Genomic DNA, 17,212 nt, shown 5'->3' on the forward strand with positions numbered 1-17,212 from the left:
AATTGGGTAACAAGCTGTTTAAACCACACCTCCCAAACTTGTGCTCTACATTCAATTATTCAAAGAAGTCCCGTACTGGAAAATGCATTTGTATGTTAACAGGGGAACTTAGTTAAAGCATGTCTTATAGATAGAAGCTACCTGGTAGAGGCAACATGCCGTCCTGGACTCCCTGTTACACAATTCCCCCTCTCTTTCAGACAATGTATGTGACACCAGCCATTATTATGGTCTTGTTGTATTGCGTAGAATAGAAACGAGACTGAAGTACTTGCAATCTATTTTTAGTTGATGTATTTTTCTTTACAAATTGGCTTATTTATGGCTTGGGACCTGAGACTCACGATGTTGACAATTGTTAACAAAGGCAAAAGATCACTGGAAAAGTAGGACGAACAATTTTGCCTCTCCCGCCCTACGCATGCCACAGCGCATTTAAAATTAAGATATAAACTGGTTTCATCCTTGCATGGTGCGCGTATAAATGAAATAGCGAATATATTCGCGAGAAAGTTTGAGATTTCACAGGAACTGTCCAGTAGTCATTCAGCCGTTGGACGAAAGCAAAAAAATAACAGATGGAAATCCCATATTTTCAAGAGAGAGGGTCGAGAGCACTGACATTGCTTTAGAATGTTTCGGACTGTAATTGCCAGGAAATATTACTGAGCTCGCGTAATGCATAGACAAAAAAAAGCTAGTCTGTGTTTAATGGGGGCAGAGGAGAAATGTCTAATTGTGAGCTGTCATCTACAGTTCAGTCGATCGAGCAATTAGGTTTCCGGGGATTGTGGCTTAGGAGGGTTTGCATCCTAGATACTTTAAAAAAAACTCGCAATTGCCACAAACCCCTGCCAGATCATAAGGGAATCAGTCCCCTTGTTCCGAAAGATACATTTCTTATATCTAGGCTTGTCTTTTGCAAGTGAACATTCAATAAAGTCCAGCTGCTCAAATGCAGTGTTCACGTATAATCCCCGCCACTAGAAGTTGAAGCCCGTATTGAAATGGGCTGGTGACGGAGACTGGGTATCTCCCAAAGGAATAGTGTCGTTGTGAGTTGCGGATTATTCGTTTAGTTTTAAACATATTTGGAAAATTCGAGAAATGTGGCCTTAACGCCACATTCAACAATGAGCACCTCTGATTTGTATGGCACGCCAGTGAGACAGGATTTGAGACAGTCCAGCGAAAGGCAAGTGACATTGTGCTGGAATCTTCCATTTCCAGGCGGCGGAGAGTGGCCCCTTGCAGGATTGGGAGGGGGCAACCACGTGACACGAGGAGCTGCTGCTTACAACAAAACCCATCTTCTGTCGTTACTTGGTGCCTGGCGTATCGTTATTTTCCTCGTTTGCAACTGATTAGAAAACCTAACGAAGCGGAGCAATGCAAATAAATCATAGCCATGCGCCGCCGTCCCCTCCCCAGTAACTGGGAGGACAGGCCTCCAGCAAAGGTTGAATCAAATCAAATGCTGCTGTTAAGTGGCCAATAACCGCCAGCAGGCGTCGAATTTCACACCCAGTGAGGCAAGAATTCACTGCAATGTCTGACGTTAGTCATGGTCTAATGATTATGATTTCCAGCAAACAATCCCGATCATTAATAGCGTTCTGCTGCATTTGAGTTTAGGGTTAAATTCGTTCTGATGGAAATTGGACTGGTTTGGGAGCAAGAGGCAGCATAACGTCTGGGTGCACTCCAAGTCTGAGTGCAGCAGGGATTTTTTTTCGGTTTAATGAGGGACAAGGAGAGCTGCGATAGGCTGGATGAAATGCTGGGTGGCTCCTTCCAGGGCGGAGGGAGGAGGGGGTGTGGGGGGGGGGGTGGCGAGAAAGAGAGAGGCGGAATCACGTGAGTTCATGATGTTGCAAACCTCTCGTGCTCCCCCGACAAGAGCGTACGGTTTTGAAGTGCGGAAAAGCTGCAAATCACTGCGAGCGAACGGGCCACGAGATCGGCGGGTCGCGCACATCGGATCGCGCGCTCCTTCAGCGCCGCGCGCCGTTCTATCCGCCCCCTGAGCCCAGAGTGTGTCAGCATGAAGCGGGTTCCTGCGCCGTAATGAGAGCTCGCTGCGGCGGGGAACACTGAGGAGCCCCGGGACGGCGCAGGATTCACAGGGGGGGAGAGCAGCCGCAGCAGTGACGGGAGCATCAACCTGCATTGTCGGTATCTATCCTCCCCCCCACCATCCCTATCCCATCCCCTCCCCCCTCCTCCTCCCCTTCTCTGCGGATTGTGGCGTTGAAGAAAATGATGCAGAATCCCCTGGAGCTGGAAGCTCATTACCTGCCTCACGAGCCGATCCATGATTATAGGTCTCACCGGTACAGGAGCTTTATGATCGAGGAGATACTGACTGAGCCCCCAGGCTCAGGCAAAGCCGCGAACGGGGGAGAGCTCCTCAAATTCGGGGTCCATGCCCTACTGAATAGTCGGCCCTACCACAGCCATCTAGGTAAGTGGAAACCTTTCCTCACTCAGTTTTGCTTCGTGCATTTTTAAAATGTGTTTTCCAAATGGCTCCAAATGTTTCTATTTGTTACCCATCCGAAGTATTTTCCACAGTTGGCGTTTCTTTATCGATGGAATATCCACTCAATTTAATTTAATCTTGGCGCCTGATATGCAACAGATATTACACACAGGAACTATCCGCACATAACAATCCCAGAAACTTAAACAGATAATGTAATCGAAACAGTCGGTCCACAATACTGTGCATATTTTGACGAGGCCTAGACAACGTACTGCAGAAATCCAGGCAATGAAGTTACAGCAAATTTGGCATTGTATACGAAATGTTGCATATTTTCACATAGTATCTGTAATCTAAGGAAGAAAATATATCCGATGGACAATTTCTTTAGGATATTGTCCAAGGTCCCAACCATGTTTTTCTAAAATAAACAGCATGCACCTCAATCGGAAGTAGATGGTCGAAACGCAATCTAACCCCAAAACCATAGGAAAATCTCAGCATTTAGTTTGAAGAGGGAATCTCACCCCTGCCGAGAGAGACACGCGCATAAATGGCCAGTATTGTATCAAACTTTAATACCCTTCCGCCCCAAACCAATCCTCACTTGAAATACTGAACGCTCTATCGCATTAAAAATAAGACACAATCGAATACAACAATATTTTAATCCAGATCCTGAGGAATGTCATCGCACATCATGGAAAATAAATTCGTGAATGATGTGGTAAATTGAATAATTTCCTGTTTCCTTTGAGACAACTGGCGTATAAAGACAACATTGTAGCGCTGCTGCGATGGCTAATATTTATGACTTGTTACTAAAGTGGAAGTACGCTCAGTCATGTAAAGGAAGGTCAATTTCCTACAGAGGAGTCCAATATGTTAAAAAATGCTTATTGGCTCGACAGCAATGATTTTAATAACCAGCCGTTAACTGACTGTATGGACTAACTGCGAAATATTACTTGTTGCATAAAACAAAGAACGAATATATTTTAATTTTTTATCGTTTAATCATGGCAGTGTAACGCTGTCTCACAGGAGAGCTGATGTCTCTACGTTCATGGATAAGTTTAAATCATGCCGTAGTTACATGTGATTAAGAGTACAATGAATTTTTTTTTGTAAAGTGCTATATTACATCGGCTTTTGCTAACTAGACTCCGCAACCTTGTGTGTGTCGATGGACATATATTTAATCGGGATGTACTAAAGTACAAATTTGGACTTCACTGCAACATTAGCAGTAATGTTTGTGCCCGGAATGCTTGCAGCTGGCCTGAAATCAGATCACACTGGAGTTTTTAAGTTCCCGCTGGGTCCGATCTCGTGTAGCCTCGCCGCTCCTTTGGGTTCATCGTTGGTATCTGGAGGATCGAGCCTGTCCAGCGGCCACGGAGCTCCTCACCTTCCGCTCGACCTGCACCTCCGGTCAAAGCTAGACCAAGGTCCCGAACCAGGAAACAAAGCGAAAAAAGGCCGGAGAAGCCGGACAGTCTTCACTGAACTGCAACTAATGGGACTCGAGAAACGATTTGAAAAGCAAAAATATCTCTCCACACCAGACAGGTAACTTTGAATGTTGATAGTTTATTTTTAGATTCTTTTTCAGAAAAAAAACCCATAATTTTAACATATATGTAGCTCAGTAGAGAGCGAAGTACTATATTCTCCCCACAACCTAAACATGGTGATCCATTTTAACAGCAGAGAGAGCAATTTGTCAATCGGAATATCGCCTTCAGGTTTAAGATTGTTATAAGCAGGGAGGAGAGAGAGTTGATAACAATAAGCCCAACTTTAGTTTGGTTTTGCCCACACCAACAGTTATTGTGAAGTGCAACAGATTTCCAAAGTGCAGTTTTCATTTACACATCTGTAGTCCGTTTCACACAGGAAATAATCGTAACATCGACCCCTTTGTTAGCAGGACGGTTCATTGCTACTTAAAATAATTTTATATTTTGATTTGCCCAAAAGTATTAACTTTTATTTTGTTAAATACAGAATAGACTTGGCAGAATCCTTGGGTCTAAGTCAACTTCAGGTGAAAACCTGGTACCAAAACCGAAGGATGAAGTGGAAGAAAATAGTAAGTATTCTACATCATGGATTTTCATCAAGAAACTGTTTTCCAGTAGACGGGTGTTGTTGCTAAATTATAGTTTCATTCAAAAGGTTTTGCAAGGTGGAGGTCTGGAGTCACCGACGAAGCCGAAAGGTCGTCCCAAGAAGAACTCCATTCCTACAAGTGAGCAACTTTCAGAACAAGAGAAAGTAAAACAAGCCGAGAAACAGATTGAGAGTTCCCCATCACCTTCTGAAGTTAATCAAGAAGAATAACGGGCTGAAATGGTTAGGGCAAAACGACTTCCCTCTTCATCGGAACTTTTACAAACCGACGTTGAAACTGCAGCGAGCCACGTGTCTACAGATTTAAACGCGTCACTCTTGTGGAATTTACACTCAAACTCTTAATGTCAGCTTCACCTTTCAATTGTACTGTTCCCCCTCTCTTCAAACACCAGCTGATGGAACTTATCGCTGACCGATTCACCATTGTTATATTTTAATAAGTAATTAGTCACACTTGGATGTTGGATCAATTTGCCGTTTGATGTGGAAGTGTGTTGCCTAACGCATATCCGGTTTTATGAAATTGTTTTCATTCCCTGAGTAAGATTATCGAGGCAGAAACTCAGTTTAGTGCATCAAGATGATCACGTTGCTGTTCGAATTGTACTCAATTAAAGCATTTTAAGCATCGTTCTTACACACGTTTTGGCTGCATCAAATTAAAGCTCAGAATTCCACTCAGCATAGACAGTCTTTCCAACACCTTCTGCTTTTTCTACAAAATGTTGTTGAGGGAGATGCAATTATCGTGACTTCTATTTTAGTCTACAATCCTGTGGTGCCTCTTTGTCAAGTTAGTATTATAAATATTTTGACCAAACCAGTTTGATAGTAAGTACAACGTGTTATGGTTCAGTGCAAAAGAGCCACAGCTGCAGTAGCAGATTCGAAGTGTTTGTACCAAGTATCGAATTTATAAATGATTTCATACATTTGTGAAAGATAGGAGAAACTGTAAATAATTTTTGCAACAGTGACTATGGCATAATGCCAAAAGTGTGTGTTATGCCTTCCACAGGAGAGAAGTACAGAAATTTTGATATCTAATTAAATGTGCTTGTATTTTTTAAATTTAAATTTCCATTTATACTACTCTTATACGGATACAAACAATAAAAGATTAGCCAGTCCTCGTATTTATTTTTTTAATTGTTAGTATTTTAGTGCTTTTCTAGTAGGTCTGCGCGCGTTTAGACTCGAAAATTATTAATCATTATAATTAGATGGGCTGGTAAATGTTGTGTGCGAGTTTAATCCTCAGGGAGCATGCTTTAAAGCAAATTATGTTCCTCACTGCATTCTTTTTTTAAACCTTACAGCCGGTAGTGTAACTGTTTAGTTAACTTTTTAAAAAAACAAACTCTTACTCACAAACAACAAAGTAAAATCCTGCAGTGGATGTGAAACAGTTATAATCTGCTTCGATTCATGTTCAAGAGGACAGGCCCTCAGTTAACTATAAGTTAAATTCATATGTAAATACTTCTCTAAATATGTCAGCCTTATTTGCATAGGAATGTTGCCCCTTCACGATTCTACAAATTATTGCAACAGCTATTTTTTTTCCCGTCCCCGTCTCCATGGTTCTGTTTCCCAACGAATCCTCATGTAAAGTCAATTTTAACACATATTATCTTTATTGGATAATACATCGTGTTTTCCAGCTTGCCGATAATGCCATAACGATTAAAGTCACATAGTCAGACGGGAATACTGTCTGAGTAGATGTAAAATCGTTAGTAATTTGGGGCGATGGCACAAAACATAAACGTACTGCTTATCTTGAAGCTATGTTCAAAGAATTGAAGGCGCAGGAGAGACCCTGTTGCTGCCGTACACTGTAAATATCTCTATACTGAAGCACGCAGGCTCACTGATTGTTACGGCGTCAGCCGAAACATTTAATGTTTGTACAAAAAGTGGGAGAGGGATGTTAACAAAACCAAAGTGGGGCTGTTTGCAGGACACTGCCTCATCATTACGGGTCGAAGAAATGTTCCTATGTGCCACATCACCAACTAACCACCTCCGCACCCCCCCCCCCCCCCCCACCTCCCCCGAACGCCACCAGAGCCATTGAAATAAAGTTAAAAATCTGTGGAAGACTGCATCAGTCGAAAAATAACGCATATCGAATTTCTACTCCGATCTACTCGAACACACAGCACGTATGTTTGTCGTACCAGTAGTTCACATGTCGTTCCTTAGGGGAAGTGTTGGAATCTGTTATGAGGGATGAGGTAACACTGCTCCCAGCAACACTGTACGATGAGCGAAGTTTATACAGATTTCTGCAAGCGAAATCGGGTCGGAGAAATCTGTTTTTAACAGCATAACTACTAGGATAGATATGGGATTTGGATTTTCAGAAAGAAGAGGTACCACACAAGAGGCTGTTATGCAAAATTAGGCTCGTGGGATTGGGATAATATTTTAACATGGATTGAGGGTTGGTTGACAGAGAGGAAACAGAAAGTAGGATTAAACGGCTCACTTTTATATGACAGGCAGAACCTATTTAAAGCCCACCTCAATAACTTCAATACGAGTAATGAATCTAAGTTTGCTGACGATACAAAGTAACTCGGAACTTGAGCTGTGAGGAATACACAAAGATCCTACGGAGGGGTATAGAAAGTGTGAGAATATGGCAAATTAAATTGTAATGTGGCAAAATATGAAGTTATCCACTTTGTAGGGAGATATGAAAAAGTATATTTTTAACAATGGTGTGCGGCTGAGGAATATTGATTCAGAGGGACATGGTTGCACACACAGTGCAGAACACTATATCGGGACAGCAAGCAGTGAGGGAAGCAAATGTTATATTAGCCTTTATTGACAAAGGAAGAATTAATACTTGCAAATATATGGGGCTATTTTGAGACCACGCCCGAAATATTGTGTGTATCTTGGGTCTCATAAGCCAGGGACCGGTATACGTGCTTTTGATAGAGTGCAACAAAGGTTCACTAGTGATTTCTGCATTGAGGGGATTGCTTAATGAAGTGAGAGTGAGCAAAGTAGGCCTGTCGGAGTTTCGAAGGAAATCTTATTGAAACATAAAACTGTTTTGGGGCTCAGCAGGACAAATATTGGGAAGCTATTTCTTCTAGCTGGGGAGCCTCCAATTAGGGGTCATAGTCTCAAAAGGAATCAGTTATTTGTGACTGAGATGAGGAGGAAAAAAATGTGAATTTTCGGAATTCTGTACTACAGGGTAATGGATGGTCAACTGTTGAATAAATTAAACACAGAGATTGGTGGATACTTTGGAAACAAAGGGAACTAAAAGGTACGACAATAGTAAAGGAAGGCAGCGTCCAGGTAGAAGTTCAACCATGGTCATGGGGGAGCAGGCTCGGAGGGCCGAATGGATTACTCCCGCTCATTTTTCTTATGCAAATACTAGCCGAGTGTGAAACCAATATCCTTGTCTTTTCTAATTTTGTTAACCTACTAATTGAAGTTTTAGAATGCCAGTTCAATTTTAGATTATGTAAAGATATGACTACTTTATGAATCTATTTATGCACTGTATATTTGTGGATTATTGCCAATGCATACTTCAAACAAAGGGAACACTAATTTAAACGATTAAACCATTTTCTCAGTGTCTGATATCTCTCAGTTTTGCTTAATATTTAAAAAGGGATTTTAACCGAGAATGTTTCGGCTTTTTGCAATGTCTACTACGTGGAAAATAAATGTAATTACAAAATCATTTAGTTGTTATTTCTGAAATATAACTCTGAGTTTAAGTTGATCGATAACAGAACAAAGAGCTTCATTATCTGTTATCCGGACAATTCCGTCCTAAGGATAACATACGCATTACCCTGAAGTAAATATTATTGTAGCAAGAATGCTCTTAAGGTTCGGAATTGAAACGTTCCGAAAGAAGAGAGGAAGCCTGAAATGAAGTGCTTTACATGCAAAGTTAGAAAAGAAAGTTGCAAGGTTATTTCAAAGATGATTCACACGAATGGGACGGAAGCAATCTTTGCACTGTATCCCATTGAAAATTCAAGGCGTTTTAACTCCAAACTTACATTTTGGAGGTGTTTTGTGATGAAGGGAGAACACTTTAATTCGCACTATGGCATTCAGAATCTGAAAAGTTGAACGCTCCGTTTTTCTGATACTTATTAATCTGATTATTTCCTGTCCAGTCGCATGTTACAGCATTTACAAACTCAAACCCGAGCTACGAAAGGGAAATCACGGCGTTTCAACAATATCACCTTCGAAAAGTACTTGCATTAATTAGAAAGTCTTTGAAATTAATAGCGAAAATGTTTTAGTGTCGGCAAAACTATCGTCAATTGACTAATTTAAATAAATTAGTAACTTAAATTCAATATCATGAAATAGAATTTTTTCTCTTGTTTACTATGATTTATTAAATACATACGCATTGGTATATATCTAAAAGCATGATATATAGATGGACATAAAAGAAACACAGAAATAGAAATATTACGACTGGATTGACCGTCCTTGATTTATATACAGTAACACATTTTTGAGAGATTAATAAGCTAGAGAAGCAACTACCTATCAAATGTAAATAATTGCCTCTGGATCTATCACATTCTAAAATGCTTTAAATATTATACGGGTTTTGTGAGGGATTGGCAGGGGCGAGGTGGAGAAAGGTGTGCAATATCGGCTGTTAAATGGACAACACGTTTACTTTAATTGCATCACATGAATGTCTAATTAAAACAATGCCAGAATACATAATCAAACAAAGCTTTCAAATAGCAAGGTTATCCAAATGAAGCTAAAATAATATAAAACTACCATTTCTTATTTACATGCATGTCGAGTGCTTCATCTTTTCGTCTACACTGAACTGAAAAAAAGAACTCCAGCCATATAAGCTCTGGCTGCTCTCAGTTTAGTTGTTACATGCACTGAACACTACAAGATAACGCGACTAAAAGGCGACATTAAGGATCACGGAGAAAAAAAACGTTAGATTGGAGAGCCGCTTCCTCAATGAAGCTCAAAGCGCCTCACAATGTTTTAAAAGGAGGCTGAAAATGGGGAAAACGCTAACTTTTCCCCAGAGTTTTAGCAAATAAAGTTTACTTCTAGCAGGCAAGGAAACTTGGGAGTCAAAAGGTGAAAAGGTGCGTCATACAGGTGTGGATACCCAGAGCTGCAGTTGCTGTGATTGACATCTGCAGAATAACAATGTCAGCACTGTGCTCCCGTGAATACCCCGATCTGATGGTTATCAGATGAACTACTGGCCAATCGCACTGAAATCAGACACAGCTGGCTAATATTATACCGTCATCCTCACGCTTTGTAATAAAGCAGATTCTAAAATAAGCATTTCCCCCAATCTCTTTAAACATGTATATTTTTCAGAGCCTGTAGAGCTTAGAGTGAGCTGAACCGCAGTTTCCTATCTTTTTAAACTAACACTCTGCGGGAACTGAAAAGAAAAAAAAATCCATTTTAATGAGACTTGATACAATAAATTCCGTTCTTGCAGTCAAAAATTAGAAATCAAATCAAAATCATTCGTCAACAGATTTTCAACCTTACAATATTGTATAAGAATTTGCTGAAATGGCGTTGAGATGAACTTCAACTTCCTGAGAAATATGTGAAAGGAAGTTTTGCATGGATAATTTTATTTGTAAAATTTAACCAACACAGGGCGGGTATATTGAGAATCCTGTCGATTCATTAATACATTTCTAGGTGAAATAGAAAAGCCGTGTCTAACCTGATGAACGATAGTGAGATTCAATTCACACCACAGATTCAAACCACACACTGGTACACAACTGCATTGCAACATTAATGAGAAGGGCAACGGAAAAGTGACACACCAAGCAAGGCCGGTTGGTATACGGCGAACACATGTTAAAATTAATGCAGTGGGATGATTAGGTTAAATGGGCAATTAACCTTTCATTTCATTGGAGAATTTCTCCTAATTTGGCCTAATGGCTAAAATTATTACGACTATTTAGTAGAATGATTGTAATGACATAACCCTTCTTCAAAAAAAACATTGAGAACACATCGTTAAGAAAATAACTCAGGCTTCTCAGAGAGGAAAGGAGACCAATTGTTTACTTCTCAAACTGTCGTTCCAGCTAATGTTTCTAGCCTTGCAGTACGTCATTGCAGTTTCTTTGGTAAAGCACATCTGCCACCAAAACTCAATCCTATGGATATGAAAAAATAACCCTTGCTGTGCCCTAACAGCGTGTTAGAGTACACGACGGTATAGCGTAACAATAAGGCCGGAACTGTCTCGTCAGTCAACTCTTAATATTGCTACAAGTCCAAACTGCCTTAGTCATGATTGTGATACGGAATGCCTTAGGCCACGCAATTTTCTTTCGCCTTGCAAAGTATCGGTCAAAATTGCTGTACTAAAATGCAAAACAGCGTTTCATACGGTTCAATACCATCACAACGTTAGATGCCTTAAAAGCAATGCAATATGCCGAAAACTTGAATTAATAACGAACGCAGTGCTCAGGGAAGCCTCGGCTCTCACTTTACAATCACTTCAGTAAAATATACATTATGGCAATGATCTGAGTGAACAATCAGCCCTTCAAAAGCTTGAATTTATTTTATATTCTTTGATCCTGTAAATATGCCTTCCCTTCACCACTCAATCAAGTCGATTTGCTGATTAGTGTCATTCTGAAACATTAACTTCAATAGAACTAAACTGCGTATCATGTAAATTGTCTGCGGAGTTTCCCTATATTGCAACAGAGACCACATTCAAGAGCACTTCATTAACTGGGAAGGACTTTGGGTCGTCCCGAGAACGTGAAAAGCAATACATAGAAACACAAGTTATTTTTCATTCAATCAGAATACATTACTTATCTATCCAATACAAATAAAAATGTATAATAATATGAGTGGCATTGTTATTCTTTAAATATTACACCATTTAAATCACGAGTGTCGTGTCAAGCAAGATTAGTGAATACTGAATCTTTGTATCCTAGATAGGATTTAGTTTGAGTATGAATGGTCTTAAGCTTGCGACTGTGCCGGAAATGTGCATACATTTGGTTCAGTATAAATAAAACAGGACCTCGGAATGAGGTCTCGAGTGGATGTCGATGTCTATGTTACGCCTGTCACACATTTCGCAGCCACTGTTAAAAGATGAAATACATCAGTTTCTTGACACGCTGTCAAGCAGCCCCCAGTCTGAGGAAGACTAGGGAGCATGACAATTGACCAATAAACGAAGACTGGTTTGTACCAAGTTACTGATGACCAATTGTAATTTCGCCATTCACAGCTTTCACGGGTGACTGGATAAATAATCGCATGCGATGCAGTTTTGTTAGAAACTATTTCTAAAACAATATGTCTGTACTAAATTGTCCTTTCAGCCCTCATTTGCAGAGGGAAGACTGATTCCCTTTTGATTCCCATATGGTCAATGCGGAAAGATAGAGGTTATAGGAGGGCGAGTGCTGGACTCAAGTTACCCGAGGACAGAGTATATTCCTGATGGGGAAAACTAACCTGTTTCCAGTCAGCACGATTTCTTAGTTTCCGAGAGTTTTTTGCGTAAACATGATCATGTGCGACCGATGCGTCTGCATCTCATTCCCACAGGAAGGGGCACAACAGCACCGTGTACAATACCATCCTGAGTTTAGAGAATTGCCCATCCCGTGGACAAACAGAGTGCTTGCGATTGATTCTCAAAACCCGGACCTGTGGACTCAGTCATTTAGAGTCAATCACAAACATTCTGTTTGTCCACGGGATGGCAATTCTCTAAACTCAGGATGGTATTGTACACGGTGATGTTGTGCACCTTCCTGTGGGAATGAGATATAAGCTATACACTCCGGGTCCACATGTGCTGCCTGGCCTGCTGAGTATTTCAGGTGTTTTCAGGGTTTATTTCAGATTTTCGCAGGACCCAATTTGACTTCCTACAGCCAACATCCTGGCTTCCCCCCGTTATCACTGCTCCCAAAGTGTCTCACTCAAGTCAGTGCTTTGTTTCCCGAGAGGCAAGTAAGCCCTTTTTTTTGCCTGCACCGAAGAGTAAGACAGAAAACTTCGCGTCCTTGGATTAGCAAGAACATTGCAATGCTTTCTGAGATTAAAGGTCATGTCGAAATCGTCATTTCAAAGGGAACCGAAAGCTTCTCAAGGACCCCTGCGTCGATTTAAAAATATTGACTTGAAGTAATAACATCTCTTTTGGATTTCTGGCTTCAGTTTGTCTATCTCCCAATTTACAGATTAATTCTGCACTGTGTTTACTTCTCAGAAACATTTCTCAAATAAAGTGCATTTTAAAATTTGTGGTTTGAATCCTAGCCTGCCGGGGAATGGTTAGGGTCCGGTTTTACGTTAAATCCCTAAATCCTGCTGATGGAGGGAGAACAATACTCGCCCGACTGTTTACTTGGCTGTTGCTGCTCTTGCGTCCACGTCTGATAAAGGCCGAGAGAAAACGAATATTCACACCCTCTGAAGTTCAGCCCCTTTACAAAGATCTTCATATTCTCAGCCCGAGACAGCTGGGACCCTGAATTTCAGTCGGTTTATGGCGCACAGGATTACAGTTTCATCAATGCCTCATCATCTTTATAGTGCAACCTGATTTTGTTTTGTTTTAGAACTCAAATTTTCGCACGGGAATATTCAACAACAATCCGCATCCTTCAAAATCCAAACAATGTACCCAACCTGCGCCACCCATTCAGTCCCTCTTCTTTTTACTCACACAGCGCACAAGCGGCAACGCTGGAAACAGACATTGGATTCTTATTCATGCGTCTGCTTGCTCTTTATATCAAAATAGCCTCACTTTTAGGTCAAAACCAAAACCAAACAGAAATTGCGGGAGACACGCAGCAGGTCTGGCAGCATCTGTGGAGAGAGAAACAGAGTTAACGTTGTGAGTCCAGTGACCCTTCTTCAGAACTGTTACTAGACTGAGGTAATTGAGTTAACAACTCATGCAAGAAACCGGTTCCCGATGGTTAAGGATTTAAGCACCCACTCACTCAACACGTTTAGAATAAAATATTTAATTAAATGTTTGAGTCCCGCATCATTTAAAATTCCATTATGCTGGGAAAACGGAATAGTGGGAGACAAGGGAATGGTTGTACTGAATTCAAAGTAATTTTTCCCATCGGAATTTTGGATAGGAAATACAACATGTGGGAATTTATACGAATACTATATTTATGCATTTCCGCAGGGTGGTTCGGGGGTGGGGGAGCGGAAAGCATTCCTATCCCAGACACCTGTAATGAGATTGGTCTGATACTGTCAATTCGCTGGCATCTGAAGTGGTTTCGGCTGTGCACTGACAGAGGGCAGGTAGCAGGGCAGGCAGGTCTCCCTGTGCAGTCCAGTGTTCACTGAAGTTTGAATGCATCACAGCTTCGAATCACCACGTAAGCAGCCGTGTAACTCTAGACAAATGAACACCCCACATCTTAAAATGATCAAGGTACTAAAATATTCTGGGAAGTATTCAGGAATTTACCTGTAATTTTTTTATGTTAAAGACAAGCGAAACATTTCAAAATATTTTGCTTTGAAGTTAATGTTTCATATTAACATTGAATGCCCAACGGTACTCTGTCCCTGAACATAATGTAACCAGTAGTTAGAAGCAGGTCCGCTTCCTGGATCTTGTATTATAGAGCTTTAGTTTAACGTAACCCCATTTTTAAAAACCTTTTAACTGGCGCTGGACATTCATTAATAGCTGAAATGTCACTAATGTAGCCTCATTAACAATTCTCAAAATATTCTTCAATTCTAATGCAACAGAGAAACCGAGCTGGCCTTAACTAACATGCCCAATTACTCCCACAGGAAGGTTTGTTTTTAGTTTTCATAAGTAAGGTGACGTAAGTTAATTTCTACTGAATTTACACAGAATCTACGTTTAACATATTTTGTTTCACCTCATTATTATATGAAAAACCTCGATTTAATGAATGCGAGGTTTAATTAAGCTTTGAGATTCTTCCTATTATTTCAGTACGGATTCTGTCAAGTTTGTTCTACTTGTCGTTCAAATCGTCCTTTAAGAAAAATTGGCTTCTAATAGTGATGGTGAAAGTCATGGCCAGTCTGAGTGGTAAATCAATCTTTCTGCGAAGTATTAAATCTCAGAAATAATATATAATTTTAAACACTTAAGAAATTCACAGCTCACTACATGCGTAATTGGAAGTCAAATAAACCCTAACAGAAAGTGTCCTAAAAGATAACACAATAAAAACAGAGACATTCTGCAAATGACAACATAACTTAACACAAAAACAGTTAGTTCTAGTTTCTACCTAATAATCTATGCTCATGGCTACTGTCCTGATTTATACCAAGAACAGAGTTTTATAACACCCCCAGAATATTTGCTTTTGAAAATTGGAGTCCAAAACCAAAGCCTCTAACTGGAAAACATTGAAGTTGAGTATTGATAACTGTCTAAAATGTGGTGCATGGATAGCACAAATTACTAATGTGCAAAATGATATAGACCTAACTGCTTTATTTTTGGAGGAAGTTATTTCTGAAGATCTGCCTGATGTACTTTTTATCAGTTTTTTGGTGTTGTCATGAAGAATCCTTTTGAAGCAAAATATGAGTGCATTCTGTCACCAATTTTAACATTTGTTTACTTTCCATCAATTTTGTTGTCAGCTTGGTTCAGTTGGTATGAGCTCCATCTCTGTACCTGAAAATAATGCATCCAAGCTACATTCTGAAACATGAATATTTGATCTTGCCTGACACAGAGTCCCCATGCCTTAGTGAAACATGCTTTCCTGTCAGCTGATTCATTAAACCAAGGCCTTCATTGCTTGTTCAGACTTAAAAGGAACTACGAAGTTACTTGAAGAAGAACGAAGAGTTCCCTTTGAGTTTTGATTATAATTTCTTTTCAACTATTGCCATGAAAATTTGATGATCTCAAACAACAATGAGAAAAACAATCCTTGATACAAAGACACAGAATTGATTTCAGTGAAAGGGAAATTAGGCAGGTTGGTCCACATACCAAGCAGGCAATCCACTCTGCCAGATTACCAACCATGTGTGAGAATAATCATTTACCGCATTGTTTGCCAAGTTTGCACAAATAACAATGGTAACTCCACTTCAAAAGGAAAATCATTATATATGCAAGTGTTTTGGGGTATTTAACAGGGATGTGATAAGGAATCATAAAATGCAAATCTTTTATTTGTTTAAAAAAGAATTTGACATGATCTGGGGTTCCATATAACAGGAATTGTTGTAATATACAATGTGAATCAGTCAAGTTACTGTCAGCACAACGTATACATAAATTAAACTTACAATACCCTCTCACTTCAAACAATTGTTAAAACAAATGTGCATAAGTAGGGAGAAAAATAAATATTGAACATTATAATTAATGATAATTTCTGGTAGTTTAATTTTTTCAGTTCTAATTCACTTACTCTTTAAGTAAATAAATGTTTTTTATGTTGTCATGTTAACTAATCATTAGAAAAGTGCTGCTCATATTTGATCCTGATTTTAAATAGATTCAACTTTTAGAGTTTCAGGAATTGAAAATAAGAAATTCTGAGGACTAAAATACTTTTGATTTTGAGTGTACTTCAGTTGGAAAAAGTGAATGGTGCCTTATATGTGTACTTTCAGGGGCGACAATTGCTTTTTGTGACATTAAAATATATGCACTGGTCATTTTATGAATTGCCAATGTTGAACAATTAGCACAATGTTTTATTTCACCACTAATGCACAGATAATGCATTGGGTTATTTAGTAGAGATTTAGCATATCAGTTTCGATAAAGACATATTGACACCAAATAAAGATCACTCATATATTGTCATAATTAAATGCATACATATGCAGAAACTAGACACCAATAAAATCTGTGGTTGTGTGACTACAAAACAAAACAAAACAGTTTTTGATTACAGCAATTCATTGTAATAGAAATCCTAAGCAACGTTTTAACTCATTCAAAACCCAACCACTGACATAGAGTTAAATCAGGCACAATAAGTCCTCGAAGCTCTCACCTTCTGAAATTGTTTCAATTGACAATTTAAATTATATTTTGTCTTTCTATATTAAAAACACAATTTATTAACATTTTACAAATTGTATATGAAATTTGCCCAAAATAGCAGATGATTGCTGTCATACATGTACGATAGTGAACAGAGTGATTTCCACTGTTTTCCTCTAATTAGTTAGAGGTTGTGGCATGCACTTTGAAATTTTACATTTTTATCACAGGATTAAACTCAAAGAGTGCCCAAGAGCTTATACAAGAGCTTTAGCTGGAATATAATTACGGTAGGCAACATTAACATTGTCAAGTACATTTTATTTTGTTAGATATAGAACTGAAGTTATTTGTTAACCATTTACCCAAAGTAAGCATTTTACTTTGATTGAGTATTCCATAACAACAGCTTAATTATTGGCATAAAATAGATTGTTATTAGAATAGTTCATTGTAATTCTATGCAGTTCAAAGTTCTAATAATTAGTGCAGTGTTAATTTGACCTTCTTTCGAACAAGTA

At 39.3% G+C, this 17,212-nt stretch overlaps 1 protein-coding gene across 1 annotated transcript; it reads left to right on the forward strand.

Moving 5' to 3' along the window:
• Positions 1-1,872: 1,872 nt before the first annotated feature.
• barx1 (BARX homeobox 1) lies at positions 1,873-8,312 on the forward strand. Its single transcript, XM_060835556.1, has 4 exons — positions 1,873-2,464; positions 3,763-4,057; positions 4,496-4,580; positions 4,667-8,312. The coding sequence occupies exons 1-4, from the start codon at positions 2,260-2,262 to the stop codon at positions 4,829-4,831; spliced, it is 750 nt and encodes a 249-aa protein (XP_060691539.1). The 5' UTR covers positions 1,873-2,259; the 3' UTR covers positions 4,832-8,312.
• Positions 8,313-17,212: the final 8,900 nt, after the last annotated feature.

Source organism: Hemiscyllium ocellatum, chromosome 14, assembly GCF_020745735.1.
Source record: "Hemiscyllium ocellatum isolate sHemOce1 chromosome 14, sHemOce1.pat.X.cur, whole genome shotgun sequence".
NCBI classification, from domain to species: Eukaryota; Metazoa; Chordata; class Chondrichthyes; order Orectolobiformes; family Hemiscylliidae; genus Hemiscyllium; species Hemiscyllium ocellatum.